Source organism: Trematosphaeria pertusa (genome assembly GCF_010094035.1).
Source record: "Trematosphaeria pertusa strain CBS 122368 unplaced genomic scaffold BU26scaffold_3, whole genome shotgun sequence".
In the NCBI taxonomy this organism is placed as follows: domain Eukaryota; kingdom Fungi; phylum Ascomycota; class Dothideomycetes; order Pleosporales; family Trematosphaeriaceae; genus Trematosphaeria; species Trematosphaeria pertusa.
In genome coordinates, this window is record NW_022987214.1 from 2,648,830 (window position 1) to 2,675,378 (window position 26,549).

At 54.6% G+C, this 26,549-nt stretch overlaps 12 protein-coding genes across 12 annotated transcripts; 3 read left to right on the top strand and 9 right to left on the bottom strand.

Annotated features, from left to right (window-relative positions):
* Positions 1–9: 9 nt before the first annotated feature.
* Positions 10–552, bottom strand: BU26DRAFT_561012 (uncharacterized protein; the record flags this gene model as incomplete). Its single annotated transcript, XM_033832862.1, has 1 exon — positions 10–552. The coding sequence occupies one exon, from the start codon at positions 550–552 to the stop codon at positions 10–12; it is 543 nt and encodes a 180-aa protein (XP_033688741.1).
* Positions 553–1,477: 925 nt separating this feature from the next.
* Positions 1,478–3,328, bottom strand: BU26DRAFT_229116 (uncharacterized protein). The gene has a single exon (XM_033820839.1). The coding sequence runs from the start codon at positions 2,986–2,988 to the stop codon at positions 1,858–1,860; it is 1,131 nt and encodes a 376-aa protein (XP_033688742.1). The 5' UTR covers positions 2,989–3,328; the 3' UTR covers positions 1,478–1,857.
* A 722-nt stretch (positions 3,329–4,050) lies between these two features.
* On the bottom strand, positions 4,051–7,819 carry BU26DRAFT_561014 (male sterility protein; the record flags this gene model as incomplete). Its single annotated transcript, XM_033832863.1, has 3 exons — positions 4,051–6,682; positions 6,731–7,127; positions 7,183–7,819. The coding sequence occupies 3 exons, from the start codon at positions 7,817–7,819 to the stop codon at positions 4,051–4,053; spliced, it is 3,666 nt and encodes a 1,221-aa protein (XP_033688743.1).
* A 600-nt stretch (positions 7,820–8,419) lies between these two features.
* BU26DRAFT_418935 (MFS general substrate transporter) lies at positions 8,420–10,159 on the top strand (the record flags this gene model as incomplete). The annotated part of the gene is made up of 5 exons (XM_033823275.1): positions 8,420–8,557; positions 8,610–8,681; positions 8,747–8,997; positions 9,053–9,492; positions 9,543–10,159. 5 exons carry the CDS (start codon positions 8,420–8,422, stop codon positions 10,157–10,159), a joined length of 1,518 nt encoding a protein of 505 aa, XP_033688744.1.
* Positions 10,160–11,050: 891 nt separating this feature from the next.
* On the bottom strand, positions 11,051–12,595 carry BU26DRAFT_393568 (uncharacterized protein; the record flags this gene model as incomplete). Its single annotated transcript, XM_033822729.1, has 1 exon — positions 11,051–12,595. A coding segment is annotated over one exon (1,545 nt), but the record flags the coding sequence as incomplete, so codon positions are not given.
* Positions 12,596–13,335: 740 nt separating this feature from the next.
* Positions 13,336–14,540, top strand: BU26DRAFT_538411 (GCY protein). The gene is made up of 2 exons (XM_033831457.1): positions 13,336–13,778; positions 13,831–14,540. The coding sequence occupies exons 1-2, from the start codon at positions 13,444–13,446 to the stop codon at positions 14,468–14,470; spliced, it is 975 nt and encodes a 324-aa protein (XP_033688746.1). The 5' UTR covers positions 13,336–13,443; the 3' UTR covers positions 14,471–14,540.
* Positions 14,541–15,193: 653 nt separating this feature from the next.
* BU26DRAFT_397976 (kinase-like protein) lies at positions 15,194–15,883 on the bottom strand (the record flags this gene model as incomplete). Its single annotated transcript, XM_033822764.1, has 1 exon — positions 15,194–15,883. A coding segment is annotated over one exon (690 nt), but the record flags the coding sequence as incomplete, so codon positions are not given.
* A 750-nt stretch (positions 15,884–16,633) lies between these two features.
* Positions 16,634–17,733, bottom strand: BU26DRAFT_561019 (uncharacterized protein; the record flags this gene model as incomplete). The annotated part of the gene is made up of 4 exons (XM_033832864.1): positions 16,634–16,732; positions 16,787–16,852; positions 16,911–17,003; positions 17,053–17,733. 4 exons carry the CDS (start codon positions 17,731–17,733, stop codon positions 16,634–16,636), a joined length of 939 nt encoding a protein of 312 aa, XP_033688748.1.
* Positions 17,734–18,278: 545 nt separating this feature from the next.
* Positions 18,279–18,940, bottom strand: BU26DRAFT_516043 (uncharacterized protein; the record flags this gene model as incomplete). The annotated part of the gene is made up of 1 exon (XM_033828230.1): positions 18,279–18,940. A coding segment is annotated over exon 1 (215 nt), but the record flags the coding sequence as incomplete, so codon positions are not given.
* Positions 18,941–19,049: 109 nt separating this feature from the next.
* Positions 19,050–21,642, bottom strand: BU26DRAFT_229162 (HET-domain-containing protein). Its single transcript, XM_033820840.1, has 3 exons — positions 21,082–21,642; positions 19,250–21,012; positions 19,050–19,193 (listed from the first exon to the last, which is right to left on the bottom strand). The coding sequence occupies exons 1-2, from the start codon at positions 21,551–21,553 to the stop codon at positions 19,298–19,300; spliced, it is 2,187 nt and encodes a 728-aa protein (XP_033688750.1). The 5' UTR covers positions 21,554–21,642; the 3' UTR covers positions 19,050–19,193; positions 19,250–19,297.
* Positions 21,643–22,788: 1,146 nt separating this feature from the next.
* BU26DRAFT_516045 (histone acetyltransferase GCN5-like protein) lies at positions 22,789–24,333 on the bottom strand. Its single transcript, XM_033828231.1, has 2 exons — positions 24,046–24,333; positions 22,789–23,996 (listed from the first exon to the last, which is right to left on the bottom strand). Exons 1-2 carry the CDS (start codon positions 24,229–24,231, stop codon positions 22,944–22,946), a joined length of 1,239 nt encoding a protein of 412 aa, XP_033688751.1. The 5' UTR covers positions 24,232–24,333; the 3' UTR covers positions 22,789–22,943.
* Positions 24,334–24,712: 379 nt separating this feature from the next.
* On the top strand, positions 24,713–26,073 carry BU26DRAFT_516048 (uncharacterized protein). The gene is made up of 3 exons (XM_033828232.1): positions 24,713–24,989; positions 25,035–25,216; positions 25,284–26,073. Exons 1-3 carry the CDS (start codon positions 24,819–24,821, stop codon positions 25,828–25,830), a joined length of 900 nt encoding a protein of 299 aa, XP_033688752.1. The 5' UTR covers positions 24,713–24,818; the 3' UTR covers positions 25,831–26,073.
* Positions 26,074–26,549: the final 476 nt, after the last annotated feature.

The window sequence follows — 26,549 nt, forward strand, 5'->3', positions numbered from 1 at the left end:
CCCATGTAGTCACTTCATCGTCATGCTCCGCATCGGGCTCCTAAAATCGTTCCTCAACTCCTTATACTCCTCCACCGCCTTCACAACCACGCCATGCGCCTGCTCGCCCTCCAGCCCGGCCACCACAATCGCGCCCACCACGCCCTCGACCCCCTTCACAAACACCGGGTATCCCCCGCCCTCACACGTATACCGCCCCTTCTCCTCAGCCGCCAGCCCATAATGCTCGGCAAACGAGCGCTCGCTCCCGCCAAACTTGCACGCCATGTACCACGTGCTATGCCCCCAGCGCAGCACCGTGGCCCGCTTGCGCGTCACCCACGTCTCGTCGTCAGGCATCAAGCCCGGCATGCTAGGCGCGTGGAACAGCGTCTGGTGCGCGGCCAGCGAGATGTGAATGATAGCCGGCGCGTCGGCCGTGCGCAGCGCGTTGCGCAGAATGTTCCCGATGACCCAGGCGTGCTCGCACGTGAAGTGCGAGAAGGTGAAGGACTTCTCCTCGCGGGCGAGGTCGTCGAGCGAGCGCGTGGGGGACGGCAGTTGGTCGAGCATCGCGGGGTCGTAACGAACGGGATTCTTCGAGGATGCAGAGCGAGCAGGAGCGACGGCGGGATATATACAGTGGAACAGACGCGGAAATTGAGGCGTACGTGGAGGACGAGACGCCCAGCCGACTCGTCGTCGCAGGTGCAACCGCACCATGCTCGCCTGAGGTTGCCCGTTCCTGAACGCCGCTTGGTCCGTGCGCCGGTGGTGGGACGTCAGTCGAACATGCGCGACTCCTTCATCTTCCTACGGAACGCGTGTGAGCTACCGGGGAGCCGCGCGATGCTGCTCTCCGTACGCGGAAAGGCAAACTATCAGGCTATGCCCTTGACTCCGAACATGGTCGTCCGGTGTCGCGTTTCTACTTGTGGTTACCCGGCTCCGCAACTATGATACACTACGTTTGCCGCTATGCGCGTACTGGACTAAGCAAAACACCTCCACCCCACAGCGGAAACGATTACGAAGGCCGTCAATATTGGCGAACCCCTCGAGATGCGGGCCGAGGTCAACTCTTGTCAATGGTATAGTTGATTGAATTTCCTCCGTCATACTGAGAATGCGCTGGGCTTGGGCTTCTCTTAGCCAGAATGGCCGCACAGTGCGTGGAAATTACAAAGTTAAAACCTGTCAAGGCTTTCTAATAGCCATTTGACCAAGCTCCTATCAATCCCCAAAGATCTGCCTATCCAAAAACCCGCTAGTTTCGTACAGCTAGTCGTCTCGTCTTCCACATCAACTTTCAATCGACTATCTTTAGTTATCTATTCCTATCTTTCCACGAGACAAAGGGAAGTCACATATATATCACTTCTTCAACACATAATAATCCCAATATCCAAGCTCCATTCATCTAGACTAGTACCGACAAAAGGCCCAAAGCCCCGCTTAACGAGACATAATGCGATTCTCGTGTGTTCCGACACATCTCGCTTTCCCATATTCCCGGCGACAGAAATCCATTCTTGGAGATGTTCGGCGGGTAGAGATTTTCAGCTCCTTTTAGAAGTTACAATCTTGTTGATGTACAGTTGGAACCCTCGCGGCTTTATACTGTGTATTCTGATAAGGTATAGCTACTTTCTCTGAGTCGCAAGAATGGTGGAAAGAGGGTAGGAAAGTGGGAGTTGGCTAAGGTTTGACGAGTGCGAGGAGCTGGCATGGGAGAGAGGGCTAAGGGTATAGTGCAAGAGTTAGAGAATGGGAGCAAGTCAACGGAAAGGGGCACGCACGTCGCCGCTGACGAAGCACGAGTGTTGAACTTCAGTAGCTTTCGCAGTCCTTCTAGAAGCTATTCCAGAGTACCACCAGCTACAGCATCTCATCCTCGAAATCCCTTGGGTTGCACGGAGGCAGAGCCTCAGCCGGCATATCATCTTCCCCGCTCCTCTTAGCCAAGGCAGGTCGCTCATAATCCTCCGCGCCCAGCCGCGCAGCTTCGCTCCACACTTCCTCAACATCCGCCTTCAACTGCTCCGTCGGCGTATACGGCGAAGAAAGCCTCCTCGCGCGCTCCCCATCCCCCCACGCGCAGTCAACCCTAGCGCAAAGCAGGAACCGATGAAGATGCCGCACAAACGGACCGTCCAGCGAGGTATCCTGCCCCGGGAAACAGAACCCCCGCGCTTCCAGCATAGACACCAGACGCCGCACATCGCGGGCGCCGTACGGCGCACGCAAATGCGCTTTCGCCTTGCCCTCGCGATCCCACGCCATCAGCCAGAGCAGGAAGTAAACCGCCGTCCACGTCTCCAGCTGCACAGCGCCAACGCGCCACCTGCTAAAGACACTCAGCAGCACAATCGCCCGCCACAGCACACCGCGCGGCCGGAACTCGCGCCCGAGGCAGGCGAGTGTGTTCTTAACGTCCAGCGCCAGTCCGAAGAAGGACATCCAGTGCCGAAACGCGCCGACGCGGCCGCCAGAGCCGAGGAGAGCGAAATGCGGCGCCAGGATCCCGTAGTCCTCGTGCTGCGCGTCCAGCGCGCTGAACGCGCCGCGGATCGCTGAGATAATCCGCGCCGCGATGTCGACAGTCATCTCCTCCTCCTCCTCCTCCTCCTCCTCCTCCTCCTCCTCTGTTCCCCCACCACCCGCCCACGCAAACCCGCGCATCGCCATCCACAAACGCGCCAGGAAGCCCCGGTCGTCGTGGAAACTAAGCCCCATCAAAAACCCCCTGTCCACGGGCGGAGCAAAGTCCAGCTCCTCGTCCAGCCTTGACGGCAGCGTTATCAGTCGCTGGAACAGCACGCCCCGGCACTTCGGGCACGTGCTCCCGTTGTCTGACTGTCGGACCCAGGTCTCCAGACACGGTCTGCCGAATTGGTGGCCGCAGGCGCGGATTTGGACGGGCGGGTGCGCGGGCCCGAAGGCGGAGAGGCAGATGGCGCATTCGGCGGGCTCGAGGCCGCGGGCGAGGAAAGCTTCGGGGGAGTCCATTTTGGGGTTGGGCTTGGCTTTGAGGGGTCGGAGAGTGGAATGGTGTGGTGTGGATGGACGTGGGGCAAGGGTTGAGGATAGTTGACTAGTTGCGGCGGGGCTGAAATGCTAGATGAGAAAGAGGCGCAGTGGATGCCTGAGTAGATTTGGCTGCCTGCGCTGTATTGGAAGAGGCGCATGCTGGACATTCACTGCAGCACGCATAGGCGCTGGTGAACTTATAATGGCGCGTTTCTGTCCTTTATTGTGGGTGAGCGGATTGGGATCGAAGAAAATAGTCTGCCGAGAGCGTCACTTGGATGGCATTCACCGTGCGTACCTACTCTGAATTCGCTTCGCAATGTACTGTACCACTTGTCCAACTGCGCTCTACTCGCCTCACCAAGCCGCACCACCCATTCCTCTTAGCTGCGCAACCATAGTTGCCATTGAAAGAACTGCATTTTTACAACCCCCATACCGATATTTACCCAACTCCTTCTGCCCTAGAGCGTACTATTCGCCGCAATATTTCGTACTTCCCTACCATTTAGACTAAGACGTAACAGCCCAGCTCTGGCGCCCGACTGACTGCTTGTAGCAAATTCTCGTCTGTCTGCGAATCCCACCGCGCGCTTTATAGTTAGTTCCACCAACCAAGCCGCTCGACCGGCTCGATGCTTAGCGCGTTCATCCAGGGCGGTCGAATGCAGGTTGAACAAGGTGCGCGGGGCGCTCGTATGGAGTTGCCGGGATGTGAAGGGGCGAGAGGGCAGAGGGAAGAGAGGGCATGCGCCGGCCGCTGTTCTTTAGATTACTTGTAGCTCAAAGGCTCGATGCATGCGAGACGGTCTGGGCTGGTGGCAACGGTTCGGTTAGTGGCTGGGGTGTACTTGCTGTCATATTGAATACCTCGAGACGGATAGTGCAAGCAAGTGGGAGTAATGAGTTCGTAGCGGACGAAAGCATGTTGAGGCACAGAAGCTTAGTCAAGCGCGCGAAGCCAGTGCGTCCGTCATTTTGACTAGGTGAGGTAAGGTAAAGTAAGGACTCACAATCCACGCACCGCACTTCCCGATCCCATCAAAGCGCTAAGAGAATCTCAATCTCCTCGACTATCCGCGCGACCCTACACCCCGTATCTACAGGCAGCACATCCGTCTCCTCCGCATTAGGCGGCTCGTACATCTCCATCTCCGTCTGACTCCTCTCCGCCGGTTCCCCGCCCGCGTAACGCTCCGTCCCCTCCTCCCTTCTCTTCTTCAACTCTTCCACTTCCACCTGCTGCAGATCCACAAACTGGACCTCGACGCCCTCCTCGCGCAAGCCCCTCAGCCGATCGCGATATGCCTTCTTCAGCGCAGAGCACGCCACAACGGCAGTGTCGCGTCCGCGCTCGTTGAGCGTTTCAAGAATGCGCCGCTTGACGCGGTCGAGCAAGAGGATGCGATCAGAGTCGAGGAGTGCGGTGCCGTTGCTCATACGAGACACCGCTTCGGCGGCGTGTAGCGTGTCGCCTTCGACGAAGGGCGCGTCGAGCCTTGCGGCCAGGGCTTTAGCGATGCTTGCCTTTCCGCTGCCGCAGGGGCCGGCGAGGATGATGGCTCGTTTGCGCGTCGTCGGCGGGCCAGTCGGAGAGGGCTGCTTCCACGCCGTGGCCTGGAAGTGGCGGACGAACTTCGCGACGAAGGCGCAGTCGAGGGCGGGCGCATTATCGAGCGAAGGCGAGAAGGAACGCGCTATTGATGTCTCGTACGTCCGTGAAGGCGGGAAGGAATCGCGGTCGTATTTCGCGGCGAAGAAATCGACGAGTTTGACCGGCGGGTTCGCAAGGGGATCCTGGTTCGACGCCCTCAATTGCCGTACCCATTCTTTCGGCTCGACCTCGTCGAATTGTAGGCCTGCCATGCGTAAGGCAGGAAGCAGATCGCTGGTCCAGTCGAAGGTTTTCGCATTCGTGACGTTCGCCACGATAGCTCTAGCGTCTGAGAGCGCGATCTCTGATATGGCTTTCGCAACGATGTCTACGGGAGTCCACGAGGGCGTTTCTTGCAGGCGCGGTAGTGCTCCAACCGTGAGCGCCGTCTGCATCATAAGCGGGATACCCTCGGTGGCATTCCACACGCCGTGCACGGTATCCGCGACGATCTGCCCAACGCGGAGTACTCGCGCTCTGATACCGGTAGTTTCCGCTGCTTTCATGCAGAGCCGTTCGGCGACAAGTTTGCTCTGTGCATAGCCCATGTTCTGCGCCCATTCGAGCTCCGGTAGCACTTCGGGAGTGTGGGTACTCGGACACCGCGCGACAGTGCTAACGGAGGAGCAGAAGTCGAAGGACGCTGGCTGGGAAGAGGGGACGGCGTGGCAGAGGTCGAGGAGATGGCGCACTCCGGCTATACAATCCTTCTCAAAAGAGGCTAGGCCAAGGTTGAAGTTGACGGACCAGGCGCAGTGGATGACGCTGCGAAGGTTATGAGTGACGGTCCTATAAACATCGCTTGATAGGCGGAGATGTGGGTCGGATAGGTCTGATGGGAGTGCGATGACCTTCGAGCGGGCCGAGAGAGGCAGAGTGTGATAAACCTTGCGTTGAACGAGAGACTTCCGAACACGGATGCTCGCATCTTCCGCACTGCGTGCGCGAACAAGGCAATATACGTTCGCAATGTCGGGACGAACAGCGAGTTGAGCGACAACATGAGCGCCGAGTGAGCCTGTTGCGCCGGTGACGACGATAGAATGCGTGCGCGATCGAGGGGTGAAGCTGCCATACTTCTCCACGAGGCTTTGCATGCTGTCTTCAATTGCAACCTTCTCTTCAGCCTCGCCCGTCCTCAATCCGAACAGATGAGCACTCAAGGCAGCAATTGATGGGTACTCAAACACGACGTTCTGACCCAGTTTCTGGCTTCCAATATCCACCGCCTTCAAGATCTCCGTCCGCATCTGGATGGATTGAAGAGAATCAAGGCCAAGGGAGAAGAGGTCAGTGTTGCGATCGACGGCTTTCTCTTCAGGTACAGACCTTGAGATGATGCTGCGAACGAAATCCTCCAGCGCAGGAACGGAGAGCGCCTTGACATCGCCATTAGAGGTAGCAGCCTGGTCATAAGCGTCATTTATCTCCTTGTCGAACCGCTTGTAGAAGGCCTGACGGATGATACTGCCTTTGTCGGTGCGCGGGAACTGGCAGTCATGCGGAAGAACCTTAACCATGTCTCGCGAAATCCGAGCGTAAGCCTCAACCGTCTGATTCGCTTCCTCGATGACGGGAAAGATCTGGTCAATTATCTGATCCGAAAGGAGCCCCGTGACGGCCGGCGAAGGGACGATGAGAATCCCTAGGTATGGTCGGCCAGAACCGAACACTGTGGTTTCGGTGACAGCTGGATGCGAGCGGACCCGGCCTTCCATCATGACCGGGTTGAACTTCTCACCGTTGGAGAGGACGATCGTGTCATCCAGTCTTGCGATGTACTTCCATGCCCTGGGAATGGAAGGATGCGGCTCGAATAAGTCCTTCGTAGCATAGCTGCCATCAGCGCGGTTGGACGCCACCTTAGACGGCCAGCCTTCGGTCACCGTGCACTCGAAGAGATTAGGCCCCTGCGGAACCCAGCGTAGGAATGGTCTCAGCTTGTCATTCTCTCGCACGTAGTTCCACGCCTTGTCGCCTGTGGGGCGGAATGATGTCATCAACTGGCCCACTTCAGTCCTGTTTCGGTCAGCTCGGCTGATGGACGAAGGGAAATCAACTACTTACGCGCCGTAGTGTCCTACGAGATTAACCCCATTCTCCACCAGGAGGTCGCCTAATGTATCTGGACATGGGCTCCCACCGTACATGACGATCTTCAGCTCTTTCAATAACTGAATGCCCTCCTCGGTCTCAGCGAGCAGCTTCAGAGCATATGGCACGCCGTAGAAGATCTCGAACTTGTGTTTCCGAAGGATTCTGTTGAGATAGGATTGTGTGAGAGGTAGATCCGCGTTGTAGAGATGAATGGATTTGCCCGAGTAGATGGCGCGGAAGAAATTGCAGATGCCATGGTTGTGGTACAACGGGAGCGTGATGAACGCTTTCAAGTCCATGCTAGTAGCATAATTTGCAATAGCATTCCTGTGGGGCTGATAGATGGGCTTCGGGAGGCCGGTGGAGCCTGTAGCAAGTCAGACTACCAGATGAAAGAATTGCAAAAGGTAAAGACTAGCCACTCGAATGGATGATGTAAACGTTGTTCAGGTTTTCGATTTCTTGGTCGAGATGATAGTCCAGTCTTGTGTCTGCATGCACTTCGATCGGGAAATCATAGACGCTGCTCCCTGCGATGCGATCTATCTTCAACCCTTCCATGCTCTTCTTTACCTCCGCAGCCGTCTTCATATATCTTGTGTCGGCGAGTAGGAACGTAGCGCCAGTCGTGGCAATGAGCGACCGGATTGCGACTTCTGATATCCTAGTAGAGAGGAACAATATGGTGTGTCCAAGCTTCGTGAGCGCAAGTATCGTGATGAGGTAGTCGAAGTTGGAAGGACCGAGGAGCGCCACCGTGGTCGGTATCGTCTCTGAATTCTTTCGCATGGGAATCCATGCCTGATAATGTCGTGCTGTACGATATGCGAAAACATCCAACTGCTGCATAGTATAATCCACAAATTCAACACCAGAACTCGGATACGACACGATGGTGGCATGTGCATTGGTTCGCGCACGGTGGCGTATGAGAGCATCGACCGTCCGAATTGAGGACTCATTGAGATCATCCGCAGTCTCGCGACCGCTTTGCCGGGCTGAAAGCTTCAGCGATGGTTGCGTGGCTGGAGCTGGCATAGCGACTTGTGCGGGCGCCATAGTGTATGAGGGGCCAAGTGGGATGCGGAGGGTAGCTGAGGCTCACCAAAGTGGTGTCTGAAGTTGTGGCCCATCGTGATGCATTTAGTATTCTCCATAGCCCTCGGGCAGTCGCACAATATGCAGTTCCAGGACGGGAGTGGTGGGGTTTTTGGATCCCGATGCGACTTATCCGTCGCCACAAAGCGTAATCCGCAAGCACCAAATCCGCCCACGCCGGATATGACTATGATTGGGCGGATTATTGTCCAGTACTCTCCGGAGCTCGGATGGCTTTTGTGTTATGGCGCGGCTCGCGTCTTTGCCCACTGAAGGGCTTCCGGAGTGGTTTTCCACGGTTAAACCAAGAGGCCGTCTCGTCCAGTTGCTCGGGTGGTGCATGGTTCTCCGCACAGCCAAGCCCAGCAACTTCAGATCGAGTCCTGCGCGATGCTGTATATAGACCCGGTCATCTTCAGGATGCCCTGATTTTTATCGCTTTCGCAATCACAATCCCGATCGCAAGGCTGCCTCGTTACCAAGCCCGCGGACTCCCAGTATCTGAGCATCGGCATCATGTCTGCCGCGATCGAGAAAGGCGAGATAAAATGCGTGGATGAGATGCTTGAGTCCATCCATGGTTCTAAGCCGCATCAAGTCCTTCAGATCGATAACTTCAATGTTCTGGGTCTTGACAAGGAGGATGCAGACTTTTACATCAACTACCCAGAGGAGAAGAGGAACAGGGTGATTCATAAGGTCAGTTGTACTCCTTTGCGCACCCTGTAAGCTATATTTTAATAGAATGCAGGTGGACATCCGCCTAGTGCCCATGTTAGCAGTTCTTTATTTGATCTCACACATCGATCGCGCCAACATCGGAGTACGTACTTGAGCAGGCCTTCGCGCACTCGTCCTTCAGAGCCTCTGCTGATACATCAAATATAGAACGCCAAGATTGAAGGGCTTGTCGAGGACCTAGGACTGAATGGCGTGCAATGGAACGTGGTCCTATCGGTCTTCTTCGTGCCTTACGTGTTGCTCGAGGTCCCATCCAACATGCTCCTCAAGAAGTTCAAGCGCCCATCCATCTACCTCGGCATCCTGATTACGGCCTGGGGTATCATCATGACTATGATGGGAGTTGTGAAGAACTTCGCCGGTATCCTAATTACGCGCATTCTGCTTGGCGTGTTTGAGTAGGTCCACGAAGGGATTTCATCGGCGTTTGGAAACATTGCTGACATGTCTTAGGGCCGGTTTCTTCCCGGGCGCCGTGTATCTCTGCTCATATTGGTACATGCCGAAAGACCTCGCTACGCGAATCTCGTACTTCTATTGCGCCTCTGCGCTCTCCGGCGCCTTCAGTGGTCTTCTTGCAGCAGCAATCGCAAAGATGGATGGCATAGGTGGATACGAAGGGTGGCGCTGGATATTCTTGCTCGAGGGAATCGTGACCGTTTTGCTGGGTATCGCCTGCTTCTTCTTGCTCATTGACTCGCCTAGCCTGAGCACAAGATGGTTGGACCCCGATGAGATTCGCTTCCTTGAGCTGCAGAGGTTCGTCAAGGACGGCGGCAGGTTCCAAGAAGAGAAGAGCAGCTTCCGCTGGGAGGACCTGAAAATGGTGCTGTGCAACTGGCGCTTGTATATGCAAGCGTACATATTGCTCTGCATCTCTGCTTGCTCATACGGTAAACCTGCCTTGTCGAGCCGCTGGAAGCCACTTCTGATCATGCCACAGGCACAAAGTTCACCCTGCCCACCATCACGAAGGGAATGGGGTTCAACAACACGAACGCACAACTCATGACCGTTCCACCGTATGTAGCGGGCGCCATTAGCTCCATCGTCTTTGCCCGTCTCTCCGATCACTTCTACTGGCGCCTGCCGTTCGTCGCTATACCTCTCTCGTTCATCTTTATCGGTTACGCGGTCGTCATCTCCTTCCATGGCGATCTCGGAGGTAATATTGGGCCCGCTTTCTTCGCCATCATCTTGACGTGCATGGGCATCTATCCTATCCAGCCTGCCGGATCCTCTTGGGCTGCGAACAATTTGGCGCCCTCTTCGCGACGTGCCATTGGTGTTGCATTCAACATCTGTGTGGGCAACATCGGTGGCGTCATCGGCTCGTACATGTATCTGGATTCGGAGAAGCCAAAGTATTATACCGGCTTTGGCTTGTCCTGTGCATTCGGCGCGACTGGGTTTATCGTCGCATTCCTACTGGAATTGTCGTATAAGTGGGGCAACAAGAGGAAGGCGAGACTCTCCGAAGATCAGATTAGGGCCAAATACACTAACGAGCAACTGCTGGATATGGGAGACAAATCACCACTGTTTCGATATGTCCTATAAGCGCGAGATGAGCCGAGACCAGGCGATGATTCTGCAGAAGGGGAAGCAGGAGGAGCCTGTGGACTATAAGCGGATATGAAGGAAGTCCCGTGGGACGGGAAGTTGTCGGGCCCCCCGGCGACGGGTCATTGCATCGAACGTGGGCTGTATATAGAGATTGGAATTGGGTACCTTCGGAATAAGGGACAAGCGTTCATGATTGCCACCGTGGTTCGATCCGGTATGCGGGCCAAGGCGATAGTCGCTCCATTGAGAATTCGCTCGCAATCGTCCGCGTCGCATCATACGGTAGTGAAGGGTCCGAAGTCTACAGCCTATACGTTCTTGTGGCGTGCCTCGTGTCTTTACCTACTGAAGGGCTTCAAGAATCGCTTTCAACAGGTAAAGCGACGGGTCACTTTTCTTGCCCAACTCCGTACATTAGCCAACCGCTGTCACTGCGTTACGAGCGGCGCTCAATGGTATCTCGAGCCGGCCAATTGGCTTTGGTCAACCGAGGTATGTTGGTCCGACAGGCTCGCAGGATAAGTCACAGGCGATAGAGTAGACGTTGGACGGTACTCAATGTCAAAAAGACCGGCTAGAACCTGCTACGAATAGCAACGGCTATCAAGGAATATCTCCCAGCCAGGCCAGTGATCCATTGTCAAAAACTGGAAATGGGCCAAATGCCGATGAATCAAGGTCAAGCCAATCGGTGGTTTGCCAATCGTCCAGAAAATCAGGGATGCTGGACATAGTCGTATCCACAGGGCTGCGGAACATGGGCTGACATTGTGCTCGTGCTGTTCCCAAGACCGGCGTAGGATATGAGGAAGGCAAAGCACTACCCGAGCCTTCGTTGATGATCCCGGTAGGTGATGGCTCCAGCGTAGGCGGCTGCTGTGCCAGTTTTCTCTTGGCTTCAGCACGTAACTCCTGGAGGATGATGCTATATCGGCGAGATGGAGAGTTGGTGGCTGTCGCCTGGGCCAAGTGGTTCAAGCAACGCTCCGCCTGGTCGAACAGCTTTGTGTGGTTATGCTCCGCGCCATCATAATAATCATTGCTCTTCTGAACCGCCCAGACGTAGACAACAACCAAGGCACAAAAGCAGACGTAATGTGTCCACCAGAAAGCATGGAAGAGGCGGCCTTCATGCGCCATCCGGTCAACGCTCTCAAGCACGGATTGCGCCGCCGCCACGCATTCATTTGTGTTCTCTCTTGCCATCTGTCGGATCTCGTGTCGGTCGCGAGTCCATCTTTTCAATAAGAATGGGCGGTGAGCGAGCATTACAGCGTGACAGTAAGAAAGCCTCAATGCCGTTGCTTGACGGCGAAGGCTTGGGATAAGGCTCGAAGGGTTGATTACACCCAGAAAGGCCGGTAGTGACGCCTTCCATTGTTGCAGTTCACTGCCCAGGCGATGGGAAGCTGCAATTCGCTCATCATCGGGGACGGCCTTGGTGGAATACACCTCGCGCGATATCTTCTCGGCAATCTGCGCGAGCTTCGCGTGGAAGATGAGGGACTCGATGTGGCAGTCGTCGGTTCCGCGATCCAATGAACCATCCAACGTCATGTCTTCGTCGTTTACTGGATCCGGGAAGCCTTGGTCGATATCATCATCGTGGTAGTGCCTTGGGCGCCCAAATATGACGCCTAGGTACTTATCAAGCGTATACGCGACCCAAAATGTCCTCTTTCTACATTGTTCTTCGATGTAGTCCCGTCTATACGAGGGTCGCCTACGGTCCTCGCGGCGGTGAAGGCCTAAGGCGGAAATGATCTGTAGTGCGTGCCCGAAGGTGTACCAGGCTTGGCTCATACGCGAGGACATCAGAAGGTAAAGAACCTGGACGAGTCGTGCCTGGGCGGATTCTAATTTTGGAAAGCCGGTCTCAGCATCCGTAAGTCGGGCGGCTTCGCAAAATAGCCCGTCGCTTAGTTGGAGTGAGGGTTCCGCATTGACGGGGGAGAAATGAGTGGTTTCTGCAGTGCTGACTTTCGATTTCTCCTCGTGGAATGAAGCAATGGCCAATGCTGATAGGACAATGGCTGCCTTTGGGCGGCTGAGACTATCCCAGAGTGGCTTTTCGTTATTCGACCTATCATTTCGCACTACCGTGACCAGCCATTCCTCAACAGTGGGCCGGTGAAGCATACGATAGGTGGCAATGCAAACGTCAAAGTACAGGGCGAGCAGCTCGCGTGCTCTGGGAAGTAACGGAATCTGCGGCTTTCCTTGATCATGAAACGGGTTATCGCCAGCAGTAGCCAGGAGCTGGTCCTTTCCACTGGATCCTAGCGCACCACTCATGAGCTGGCTGTCCTGATTGTTGGAGAGGCGCCGCCATGCTCGGTGTAGGAATGACAGCCCGGAGGTGGAGTCCGAGAACTGGCCAGCAACCTCCAGTTCAGGTGATCCGCGGGATGGCAAATCCTGGGTAAGCTGAACCCTCTGCACTGTCTGCGGGGAGTGCCGACGATTCGCTTGCACTCCCGCTTGTGGTGCTGAAGCCATTAAAGTCGTGCCCTCCCCTTCCGGAGGTGTTTGCTTTCCTTGAACGGCGTACGGTGGACGGGTGGCGTCAAACCCTCCGGATCGCTCATCCGTAGGATACTGAACAGGGCCGCTCTGGTGAGGCATAGGCGGCTTGCCACGTGAGTAACGCGATTCGTACAGGCAAGTGAAGCCTCGTTTCGCACAGCTCTCGCAGGGCTGTGTACCTGAGCACTTGGCTTTCTTTGCTTTGCAGATGTCGCATGCTCGTGTGACCTTGCGCTTCTGGGGAGGAGCCTCCGAGGTGCGACCGATACTGCGCTTTCTGGAGGGGATGCCAACGCCGGCTCCTCCGGACTGACCGAAAAAGGAGCCGATGGGGTGAGGAGTGCGGGCTGCCACGGGAGAATGCGGGTCGGTCGCCCGCGAGATGTCAGCGCTCTGGTGTCGCATCAAGTTGAGGTCCATCCCGTGTCGCATCGGTCGGATTTGTGATGTATGAGGAGACGGAGGTTTGACGGATTTCAGACCGGATCTTTGTTGACACGCCGAAATGCGGGGAAGCTCGCTTATACTGCCAATGAGCGGCCTCATGCTGCTCATGACTCAAGCCAGCGCACGGAAATAGCGGATATGAGTCGTGCGAATCCGTCCATCATTTCCATCCCGGCTCGGAACCACCAGTGCTCTAAAGTTCGGCAAAATAGAGCACCCAGTCCAGGTGCCTTGTCTCCCAATCTTCACATCTCGCAGACCCTGTGTCCTCCCTCTCAGAGTCAACCCCTTTTCGCCCCAATACGATGCCTCTACCAACACACTTCACCCTCAAGACGGGTGCCCAGATCCCAGCCGTGGGCTTCGGAACATGGCAAGCAGCACCCCACGAAGTCGAGCGAGCCGTTGAGACCGCACTCAAGGCGGGATACCGACACATTGATTGCGCGGCCATCTACCGCAACGAAGCCGAAGTGGGCGCGGGCATCCGCAAGAGCGGCGTTCCGCGGTCAGACATCTTCATCACAGGGAAACTATGGAACACAAAGCATGCACCCGAAGACGTCGAAGCAGCACTGGACAAGACGCTAGCAGATCTTGGCACAGATTACCTAGATCTATTCCTCGTGCATTGGCCGGTGTAAGCAATCTACTCCGTACCGAGAGGGGCGGATGACACTGACCACACGCAGAGCCTTCAACGGCACAAGCGGAAAATGGTTCCCACTGCGCGAAAACGGCGTCTTCGACCTCGCGCCCATCGACCCGGCCACCACCTACACCGCCATGGAGAAGCTGCTCGCCACGGGCAAAGTCCGCGCAATCGGCGTCTCAAACTTCACCGTCGCGCGCATCAAGGACATGCTCAGCAAGACCACCATCGTTCCGGCGGTCAACCAAGTCGAAGCACACCCCTACCTCCAACAGCCGGAGCTCCTCGCCTTCTGCAAGGCGAACCGCATCCTCATCGCAGCCTACTCACCTCTCGGCAACAACCAGACGGGCGAGCCCAGGACGGTAGACGATCCGCTCGTCGGTGTAATTGGGCAGCGGCTCGGCATGGACGGTGGACAGCTGCTGGCCTCTTGGGGTGTGCAGCGGGGCACCGTGGTGCTGCCGAAGAGCGTGACGCCGCAGAGGATAAAGAGCAATCTGCAGATCAAGGAGCTACCGACGGACGCGTTTGAGGAGTTGAATGGGCTTGAGAGGCATAAGCGGTTTAATGTTCAGGCGAGATGGGGCGTCGATATCTTCGAGGAGCTGGGGGAGGAGAAGGTGAAGAAGATTGCGGAAGAGCTGGCGCCGGAGAATCCGATAAAGTTTACGGTGTGAGATTGCACAAGAGACTTGCCTGCGTAGAGTAGATTTTTTTGATGGTGTTCTACTAGAATTCTGATCGCCTAAGATGGCTGAGGGAGGATTCTGCGACGCATCGCGAATACTTTCGAGAAGAACTTCGGTACCTTACCCTGCCGTACGAACCTCCTCGCCAGCTCTGCCGGTAATGCCTCTGGTCTTTGCTAAAGAGGTCCTCCACTACGCTCGAGCACGTGGTTTAGATTACCAAAAGCAGCCCCTGTATGATTAGTAAGCCGCGGCAGATGTTAACGCTCGCCTCAAGTATCTGCACAGCCTAGGGCTTGTATATGCTAATATTCAAGCATATCTGTAATGAGTACCTTTAAGTTATACTATCGCATAGGGGATAGCGCATATATTGTAGGGCAGCATGTGTGATCGGAATCCAGGGACTGCGCAATTCTCACATGCTTTTCTATCCCCGCTTTCGATCTACGCTTCGCTTCTTATAGGGACCTCTCTTCGCCGGGAAAACAATTCCTATTATATCTCAAGACACTTGAACACACGCCCACGCTTCAGTTCGCAGCGCCCGCCCGCCTCCAAACGCGTGCCATCACCGCAGCGTCCTAGAAGGTCCGGAGCCTACATCTCCATTCCACCTCCGCCAAAGATCTCGCGGCCAATCCATTCCCCCGGCGTCTTAAGAATCGACCCTGAGTACGAACCCCTTGCCCTCCCCCTCCCACGACAAACCTCCGCCCCATCAAACAACTCCTTCGTCCGCACATAGCTCTCCCCGGGCTCCGGCACCCCCCACCCCTTATTCTGCAGCCAATACCTCACCATACCCAGCCCATAAAAGTCCACCTCGCGCTGCGCCTCCACGAACCGCTCGTCCGACCACCCCGGCGTGCCCCACTTCATATCGATGTGCTGGCCGCGGCGGTGCGTGGAGTCGAAGTCGCCGAGCACGAAGCGCTGGTTCGCGACGTCGACGAAGATATTGGACGGCTTGACGTCGCAGTGCACGAGGCCCAGGCGGTGCATGTGGTCGATGCCGTGCTCGATGTCCGCGAGACACGCGGCCGCGTCGAAGCGGTGCCCCTGCCGCACGTACTCGTGCAGGTTCGTGTCGTAGCGGTCGAAGACTAGGCCGGAGATGCGGCTGTACCTGTCCAGCTGCACGCCGTGGTAGAAGCAGATGTTTGGATGCGGGTACGCGCGGAGCAGCTCGCAGGTGGCGATTTCGCGGGAGAGGGTTAGCACGGGGGCGAAGCCGCGGAAGAGCGCCGTGCCGTGGGAGAGGTAGTTGGGCTGCTTGACATAGTAGTGGGTGGGGTGTTGCTGCATTAGTGCTGGGGTCATGGAGGAAGGGTCGAAGAAGGGAACGATGCGGCTTTGGTCGATCTTCAAGGGGGCGGTGGACCAGGTCCAGGGATTGCTTGTCTGGATCTTTTCTGCTGGGAGCGTGGTTACGGCGTAGTACAGCTCCGAGGTTGACGGGTCGGCTAGCAGAACGCGTTTCCAGGCGCCGGCGGCTTGGAAGTCGAGGGCTTCGAGCTGGGGACGCGCGGCTTGGGTGTACGTGAGAGAAGCCATGGGGAACCTAACAGTAAGCGTTATCGCGAAGAAACTGATGGCTAGAGAATGAGAAAGAGTGAATAGAAGTGAGAGGAAGGTGTGATATACTTATGAGCATTTTGCCAATTCAAGCACTGTGACTTTGTGCGTAGACGACTTTAGGACTGCACAGTACATTGTCCGGGGCCTTACGGAAGTAGCGCTCAGGCACAGAAGAGAAAGAGAGTATGAAGGCCTTCAAGGCATTTCACAATGTCCATGTAACCCGATCAGACCGCGTTGGCTCCACGTTACATGGATTAGCTTTAGTCAAGTCAATATGCTAGAACTTATGAGAATCCATAGTATCACCTAACTCCAGCAGCGGGAAGACTTTCACTCTGCTTTGCGTCAGCAGGATAGTGTAGTACCTCGCTACGAAGGCCTCCAGGCTAGGTTAACCACAACATCAAGATCTTATCTTGCAGCAGATAGAGCATTTCACTAATTCCAAACCAAATACTTATCGGGTCCATCGTCCCCCATATTCCTCCACCCAATACCCATAGCCAGACGACCGTCACGGCATGTCCCATATTCCATCCCTATTCCTCCACTCCGTATCCCCACCCCTCACTCCACAATCCCGTCATCGGCCAGTTCCTCCCGCTCCCGTTCCAAACGGCGTCTTCTATCCTCAGCCACCATTCTGTCGACGCGGTTTTTCCTATCCTTAGATGGGTCAGTAAGTAGCCGCCCACGAGATGCATGATGACTTAGCCATACCTCTCTCGAGGCTCGAGCGCGCAGGACGGAATTCTCATTCGGGGCCGTGCAAGGCCTCGACGGACTCTGCAAGGTGTAAGTAGGATGTAGATAAGGCACTGAGCTTGTACGGGACGGTACATACCGGTCTAGAAATACTGCTACTGAGGCCAGAGATTGGCTGGGATGGGACGCCGGCGAGGTTGCCATTAAGCGGCGTGAGGGCTCTCGGCTCCGTCTACGATGTGTAAGCAGAATACTGATAAGATATTGGAGCCGCCACGTACCTTTTTGACGAGCTTCGCAAATACCCAGCGGCAGAAGTGCCACGCGAGCCGCAGGAAAGTGAAGAGGCCGAGGAGACCGAACAACATGCAGACGATGACAAGCATATTGAACCACATTCTGCCCGCGAGCGCTTCTGCGGTAGCTGGCTCAAAGAATCGATTGTTAACAGCGGCGGCAGCCATATCCTCGTGGGACGCTACCGTTGCTGAAGCGGAAGGCGTAGCGCAAGAAGCGTGGAAGGTAGCGCCCTGCATGTCGACATGGGTCTGGCTGAGTGTGTCGATATTGATGTAGTTCGTGGTAACGTGATGGTGGCGGATATTAAACGTAAAGTCTTCCGCAGAGAGCTTGTCATAAGCCAATGCTTTCTTAACAATCTCCTCCCACTCTTCTTGCTCTTTCGCCGCGCGAGCGCGTTCCTGCTCCGCGGCCACAAGCCGCGCCTTTCGTGCGTGCTGTTCGCTCTCTTCTCGCTCGTAGTGGATTGCGCGGCCGAGCTGTTGCGCTTTGCGGATGCAGCGCAAGCTCGGCGTCTGGCATTTTGCTTGCGCCATGAGTCCGGTGGAGTATGTGCTGTCTAGATACCAGGCGTAGTCGCTGGTTGCAGTGACGAGTTTGGTGATCTTCTTGCTGAGCCAGGCCCATAAGCCGCTCGCTGGAGCGCCTATGGCGAGTCGCATTTTGATGATAGATTAGAGAAATGAAGAGTACAGTTTGATAGTAGCGCGGTCGCGGATGCGGATTCGTTCTCGCGCTGTCGGTGTGGAGATTACGGGCGATGAGAACTATGTTCGTAGAGAGGAAGAACGTTTGCTTCCTCGGCAGAAATAGCTTGCGTAGCGAGGCTTGGCAAGAATTAGAAAGGCGGGACGTAGCGGCGAAGTGAATGATTGAAACAGCTTCAAATCTTTCGCCCACCGAATGTGGCATAACAACGATTGCTTTTGAGCAAGGGCTCAACTTTGAAAACTTTGGAATTATTTGCGTGCTTGATGTTTGCAATTCTCTTCATACCGAGACCTGGTCACGTGTGTTTACATTCACTCTTCTGCCTGGGCTCCTTTCCCTTTAGCAGGTGCACGAGGGCTCAAGCGTAGAATAACCAATTACGGCCTTTAGAGGCACTGGGCCATTTTCTTGTGTAAAGGGCGACATAGTGGTGTGGCATAGAGCTTGCACACCCTTCGATGTGGCAGGAGTATATTATCTCGCAAACCTAATGGTTCCACTCCACACCTAACAGGACCATACACGAGCAACGATATTTAATCTCTATCCGTTATCGAGGGACTCCGCCGGCGTATTCCTGCGATATCGCTTCGACAAACACCATGCCACAGCCAGCGAAAACTCTCACCACCCGGCTCGACATAAAGAATTCTAAATCCCTGCTTTCCCTCACTTTCAGCTAGTCTTCCACACGGATTAACCTCCCTCACTTCCGCCCACACCTCCATCTACGCTTACCCCGCTAGCAGCCAGTCTCTCAACCTACGCTGTCTGACATGCCTCGGAACCTCTAGCATAACCCGGTGCGTCGGTCGTAGATAAGGAGCAGAGCTGCTCCACTACTCTTTCAATCAGAGCGTCCTCGGCCAGCTTGCCAGACTCGTAAATCGCCTGCGTAGAGAAGTTCCACGCGACGAGGGTAGCGGGTAGACTTGGATTTCGGAGCTGTGGCCACTGGCGTCAGGAGCGAAGATTTGCAAGTAGAGGGGCGTGGAAGGGGGTTGGTTCGTAGAGGCCGGTCGCGGCTCTCTAGCGGTACAGGAGCCCATCCGGTGATGCAGTTCATGTATTGCATATCCTACAGTTGTGAAATAGGTCAGCGGCTAGAGGGAGCATGCGAGATAAACACATACTGCAGCCGTAGCTAGGGAGATGCGGGGACCAGCCGGAGCGAAGAGCTAAAGACACCGGCGTACTTTTCGAGTTCAGCTTTGAAGCGTTCGAGCTTTTTTTCGTCGCCTACAAGCGGCCAAGGGGGGACGCCAGCTGCACATAGCCTCGACCTGGGCGTCTAGACTGGATATATCCGCTGTCTGGTGAATGCAAGCTGGCCTATTTCCTGTCGTAGCGGTGCAGCGAGATGGATCGGACGTGGGCGTGCTTGTCAAACCCGGCCGCGAGAGCATCCTGACTGTAGAAAATGGGAAGTCAGTATAAGGCAGAAGGGAAAATGCGCTGGGTGCTTACTCTGAGCGGTCGTCAAGGGAATGCGTGATCTCTAAAGCTTCTGCTTCCCTAGATAACCTCCACGGTCCTAACTTTTCCCGTTCTTTGAAACAGACAAAGGCCGAAGCTATGCTCCTTAGGCAGCGCAGGGTAAAATGCGCCTACCCGGTAGAATTTGTCCGAATCAGGGACCGGATGCAAGATGAGTCCAAACGCTCCACGCAGTAGCCTGTGGCTCGCCATTCCTTCTACCTCGTACGGATTATTGACGTTACAACTCCCGAGAAGCACCAATGTCAAGGTCTGGATATTCTCCAGGATGGCAGCATCCTCGTTTACGTGGTTGTGTTCTTCCCAATTGAAGGGAACGTACGTAAAGTCCAACTTAAATATGGCGGCACCCTTGCCATCGTATCTTAGTAGCCAACCGAGGTAGGATGTTACTGCTTTCTCAATCGTTAGCTTCGCCGTGCCCATTGCCGCAATGTCAAGAACACTGCTTCTGATGCGAAGCCACCCGTTTCTAACGGCGCCAAATGGGTTACTTCCGATTAACTCCGTCTCGGCATTAAGTATTTCTGTCTCTGGTTGGCAGTCAGAGTAGGTATCCCGGAATGCTTCTATGCCACGGGTTGTGTTGCTAATACCCAGCCTGGACCACGACGGAGAGAGATAATTTCCGTGTGATTGACGGAGACTGTCAAGATGACTGACATGGTTGGGCAAGCGCGCCTTGTCAACCTGCCACATCAAACCCCTAAGAAGATCTCGCCTCCAGATGCCGGCGAGAAAGTCGTCCTGTAGATTTTTGCAAAAGTGCATAGCGAGCCCGGAAAGAGCAGGCAGGAGATCGGTAGCCACGGTAAAAGAACGGCGTGTTACAGTTGAGTACGTTCTAAGAATGCTCGCCCACGCATCATATAGCCGTTGGTGGCTCCACTCGCGAGACCTGGGCAAGCCTGTTTCATAACTCTCGTCCAACGTCGCGCCTCCCATCGTTTCACTCCGGTTTTCGCAGAAGAAATGAATGTTGGCATTTCCAAATAATAGTTTACGCGTAGATGAAACTCTCTCCTGGAAGGTCCAACCTCGGCAATACCAGCGCGTGTAATAATGATCGGAGGACATTTCATCGTCAAGATATTCCACATTACTGACGTACTTGGCCTGAAGGTAGTAGGATCCGGTGATAGTAGGCCGCCGCCTCGACTGGAAGGGTACGCGGACTCGGATCCCCCGCTGGCGCAAGAAGCCCTCACCGCAGGATGTTGATGAAGCCGCACAGAGGGTGACGTACGCGTTACCATAGATCTTCGTCATGTCTGCGCATTGTGTCTCCCAATCGGAGATATCGTCCTGTAGGATACAGAGAGCGTCGACCCAGAGGTAGGGAACTGATAGCGCCTTCGTCAAGTAAACAGCGTCTCGGAGCACTTCAGTCATTTCGTGGTCTTGTATGGCAGATTGCCTCTGGAGCATGGAAGATGAGGTCGTCTTAAGCTGCGCCTTGGCATCCTCCCTCGACCCCCAGCAGTAACTAAGAGCCGCGTACTGCAGCACCTTAGAGCTTGCACTGGGAATAGGAAAATCCCTGCGTTCAACCAGCCGTGGTATAGGTCCTTGGACGTCAACGAGTCTTTCAGGAACGAAATCAACCTCGGCTTCGTGCCCGTGACGTTCACAATCCGCGAGCTTTTGTTTCATCCAAAGAAGGCGGTGCTCCTCTAAGTAACTTTGACTCATTGGGGCAGCAATCCCAAGCCATCTAGCTACATCGTCTGCGCCTTCAACAGCGTCAGTCCTGAGTCCAGGCGGGGTTTGGGGAGATGGAGGCAAAAGCGATAGATCATTACCTGATACAGCTTCAGCAAGAAAAAAGAGCGAAATTGACCCCTCGAGGGTAGCAAAGTCTAGCTGAACGGCCAAGCCGACCATCCCATCAGATCTCCAATCATCAATGTATTTGTTTGTCCAGCGATGTTGCGCGGAGATCGAAACGTTGTTGCCCTCCATGTCCTGCAGACTCGTTCCAAGATGCTTCACAGCCGCTTCATCCGTGTCTTTGGACATGATGATGTCACGTAGGACGCCGCAGAAGCCGCAACCTTCACGGAAGGACTCGTGAAGACGTGGCAGACCAGGCAGTGTGTCCTCCCAGCTGTAGGGGCGACTTAATTCGAAACAATCTGATTCCAACCGCGGCAGTCCGTCGGTCTGCATTATTTCCACGAGACGCTCGTTATCATCGTGGAATAACGCAGCCTCGCGACAGACGGCACACAGCCGTGCAATGTCCAGCTCTCGGGCCGGAAGCGACTCGGTCATTATTCCGAGGACGGCGAGATGTGGCCCGAGACCGTGAAGAAAAAGTGAGGTGAGGTAATGTGCAAGCGTCTCTATTGTGGTTCCCGTGGTGGAGAGTGAGGTGGAGAGGAGTGGCAGCTGCCGCCTAGGCGGGGTAGCGGAGGCACTCAGCCTCGTCACGTGCGCCACCCATATGGGGAAATGCTGTCGTCGACGATTCCTGATTATCTCGCTTTGCTAACCTAGACGGCAATCGCACCTTCGTAATGCTGCCTCCAGAACCACTCGATTCTCAATTAATTAAGATCAGGTCGTGATTTAGGATAACTGAACTTCTGTAGCCCACACACATCCTCCGTAACAAGCGCTCAACTCAACCCACGCCAAGCGTGGAAAGGACTCTTGCCGACAGCCGCAAGGCTCTCCTTGGCTCCCTTCTTGCGGGTGTGCCAACCGGTCCGCTTGCCGTTCCCGACATGAAGGTGTAGGCGACGCCCGAAGTAGCCTCAGCGCATTGGCTCTTGCGGTAGGAACTTCTCTGAATTGTAGGCGCGCGCCGTACTGATAAGTTAGATTCGTCGCACAGTTCGCCATACGTTCTATTATTGTACGCACCTGCGGAGGCCGCAGGGTAGCGGTTACGCACGTCGACCGTTATATTTGGAGAATCCCACACCGTGAGATTGGTCATGCGCAAACTCGGTTTCGAGTGCAGCATTGCTCTGAGTTGAAAGCCGCACGCAAACTATCCGCATGCTGGCCCGCGCGCTGTGCAATCAGCAGAGTCGGCGCCGGAGGAGCTGACGAATTGCCGCAATGTGCTAGGATGAGAGGGCTGCGTACTACGATACAGGGGCAGACGAGGTTGGCAATTCCATCTCCTCGGTCCTCTAGACCGCCTTGTCCTACGTTAAGTTCTCGCCCCCACAGACGACCGTCGCCTGATGAGAACGCTGGACGTTCCTTGTCCAGCAAAGGAACAGCCAACATGAGATGTTGATGCAGAGGTTAAGAGAAAAGACGATTCGATTGGTGCAAGATAAGAGGCTTCTTAATTCGGTGCCTCGAGCGCGCGTACGTGACCCGGTGTGATAGGTTAAAGACGACACATGCTATACTAGCCGTGCGCGTCGCTGACCACGCTGCATGGCTTCGAATGGCGGAGCTGGGTACGCGCCGGCGTGATGCATTGCGTGTCTCGGTATCAGAATGCGCAGACAAATCACACTTCGGCCTGGTTCGAGGAGAAAGACGCTTCAAGCAAATCGCTGGTATTGAAAGTCTCGAGAATTCCTACTCTAGCATGCATCTCATCTCCAGTCTTATCGTTATCACAAGCCCCTATCCATACATATTCTCGAGCTCCTCACAAAAGTCCTAACTCAAAAAGTACAATATACATGAACACCAATCAATTCTCAAGCAAGTCGTGCCACTCCGGAATCTCCCGGATAAGACTCCACATGTACTTCTCCAGCCTGATCGCACACTTGGCATATACCGTGGTCGGGTTATTATACTGCCGGCAATTACTGAAAATCAACTTGAGATCACCGACAAGGTCTTTCGGAGTACCATAAAAACCCTGCTCCAATCTTTCCTCCATAGCCGTCAGATCCATGGGTGATGTGATCACATTGTAATAATCAGGGACCTCGTCTTTGTCAACCGGCTTAAGGAAGGGCCATGCTTGGTTGTGGTTCTGGATTTGATAGAGGAAACGTCGACAGTCGTTGAAATGAGGTCCGCGGCGTGGTTGCCGTGCAATTTCGTCCATTTCTGGAGACCAGCCAGTTGCCCGAATGGCAGGAATAGAGAGCGGATTGATTGGAGTGACAGCGCCGTTGGTCCATTGCTGAGGTGGTTGAAGGATAATGTGGCTTTTACTCAAGCTACGAATTTTGGCCTGTACGGTTTCCTTCTGTTTCTGAAGCATACGGCCAGCCTCGAGGTACCGTATTCGGGGAAGCATCGTGCATTGCATGAGCGTGCCTCCTTCGTAATCTTTGATATACCCCATCCAGGCAGACTTGGGGAGGGAGATCTCTTTGGTAAACCCCTGTTTTTGGAAGTACCCGGTGGCAAAGTTATCAGCGTACGTTAGAAAATGCACCACCGTGGACGTAGCTTTGACATAATCCTTCAAATGGGCCTTCAGATGCGCTCCGTATCCTTTCACCTGTTGATCAGATGAGACCGCGCAAAAAACGATTTCAGCAAAACTGCGGTGTCGGAATTCTCGGAATGTTATGCCGCCGATGACCTCTAGAGGCGTTCTGACGATGGCGAGGGACAAGTGAGTGCGATCGTAGACGAGGCGTGCGATGTAATCTTTAGGCATTTTCGGAAGTTGCTTTTGAAACAGGTTTTTTAGACCTGTAAGGATAATCGTGCTCTGTCTGGTGCCATCGTTATTGACGACTCGGAATTCGATCTCGCCATTTCGTTCCTCTATAACTGCTGGCTTTAAAAGAAGTTAGAACATTCCCAAACAGTGACAGGTACTTGGATACCTTCTCTGGGAAAGGAACTCTCCAGGTTGTAGCTGGAGGTTGAACCCCCGGTTTTGTCAACCTATCATCCAAGCCTTCGACTCTTTTGGTATAAGGAGCGGTATTCGGTTCTGCGGAATCCGTGCGTGCGACGAGAAGATTTTGCCCGCGGTCGGCTAGAAATGAGTGCGACTCTACGTTGTCCATCTGCGGTTGAAGGCCAGCGAACCTAGAATTTCGGCAGGTAATATCGAACTAGTGCAAGTTAGCCTTAAGATCTCTAAAATTATCGGAGTCCATAACCTTGAACGATGGGAAATGTTCACTAGTTGTTGGGTATTCGGGTGATGAGAACAGGCGGCGCAGCTGCGCACGGACTTAAATGAATGGATGACTCGGCAGTCACGCGTGTAAGGGAGCAGTGAGGGTCTCGGGAACTGAGTTTATTTATTGGCTATTACTGAAATACTAGACAGAAAGAAAGCACAAAGAGAGAGCGCTCTCAACCTTGGGAGGTGGGGGCGCCAAGACACCAGTCCCAATCATGACTAGTAATCACGTGAGTTTCCGAAGATCACCCGAACCATCGGCCTATCACGCACCTTCGCACTCACCGCACCGGCGCACAGACTGCGGCGACCTCTCTCAGCCTATCACGCACTTTCGCACTCATCGCATCTAACGCACTCGACGCATGGCGTATGCACTGCGGCAGAGCCTCTGGACAGCACATATCTATAGGGCTCGCTCACACGCATTTTACACATTCCTTGCTACAATTCCTCGCAACCATCATGGAGATTCCGTCGTTCAGAGAGCTTCTGCCCCCGCCTCCGATGCTGCTGCCTAGGACTACCTCAGCCTTGCCTCAAGTTCACGCAATGCCCAATCAGCCAGAAGGAGGACGCAAGAGACGGCGACTGGATTTTGTAAAGTGCGATAATTGTCGAGTGGATAAGCAAAAGGTATAAACCTTTTCCCGTGTCCGCCTTCTGCTAACGTTATTGGAGTGCCTGCCAATCCCCAGAGATTGGCCGCAGAAATGCATTCGCTGCGTGGAGAAAGACCTGCCATGCTCGGAGGGAAAGCGCGCAGCGCGGAAGTCTAGAAAAGTTGAACAAACCGCGCTTTCGCCGCAACCCAGTCTTCATAATGACGCCCCGAAGGTCCTTGGTCTTGACGTTGAAGATTGGTAAGATTACTGGACCTTTCCACTTAGTGATCCACTGCTCCATCGATAGTCTGACACATATTGCCAGGGCGTTTCTTGTGAACTACCGCACAATAATGGCAGGCGCAATGGACTGCCTACGGAAGTTGAGGACCGAGACCGAGAAACACTTCGACATAATCATACACGACGGCATGAAACCGGATGCCGACTTCCTCAAATTCGAAAGATTCTTCGCAAGCCTGGAGGCCATCGTAGTCAGAGGCGCGAAAGACGTCATTACTTCAACACAGTCGCGCGGACATCCCGCGGTGTTCTCTGCTTTCCTTGGGCAACTTCTCCCGCGGACTACTGTTTCTGATGCTCCGCATTGCCCTCTGGGGGAGCTGAATACCGAATATGAATCTCTCCGAGCTGAGATTGCGCGGGCAGATGACACTGCAAGCCAATTCCTATTTTGCACGGAACAAATGAGAATCCATTACCAGTGCTCTCTGGACGACTGTGACGCGCACGAATCACTCAGGCGGGATACCCAGCGGATGATCCAACTCTCTGACAGGGTCCACGCCAAAGCGAAAGATATCCTGATGAAGACACATTTGTGGGATCTGATGCCGGCTTCGGTGCGCTAGTACGTATCCTTTTTCTCAGACGAGTTCGTCAAGGTTTCCCTGGAAACAGAGGATTGGGAAGATCTAGAAGCGCTACAAGACAGTCTGGCGTGGTCACAATTGCTAATTTTGCTGGATAACGGAAGCTTATATGAGACCCGTAGCTTTCTTCACGACTACATCGATGACGAGGTGACACACCGTGATTACATTCGAAGACAAGATATTCTCGGCCGCACAGCCTTACATGTTGCTTGCCAAAAGGGATATATAGGGATAGTCGAGACACTTTTGGCTTTGGGCGCATCGACAGATTGTGCCACGGTTACTGGCTCGTTACCGTTGCACTACGCCGCTGCGAACGGATCTGCAACCATCTGCGGGGCACTACTGTCCAGGGAGGAATTTGACGCAAACCAAGCCGACAAGCTGGGGAATACTGCGCTTTACTATGCAGTGTGCAAAAACCACCCAGAGGCCGTGCAAACTCTATTGACGAGCGGCCGTGTCGACCCAAATTCTATTGGAAAACTGTCCTCGTCACCGTTACAAGGAGCTATCTCTATCGGCAACGAACATATTGTTAGATGCCTCCTGGACGCCGGAGCGGATCCGAATCTTAGACACGGGCCTATAAGCGAGTCTGCTGTTCATATAGCAGCTTGCGGCGATAGTCTTGAATTTCTAAGCATGCTAGTTGAGCATCCAGGGACACAGTTGGATCTCAAAAATATCACAGG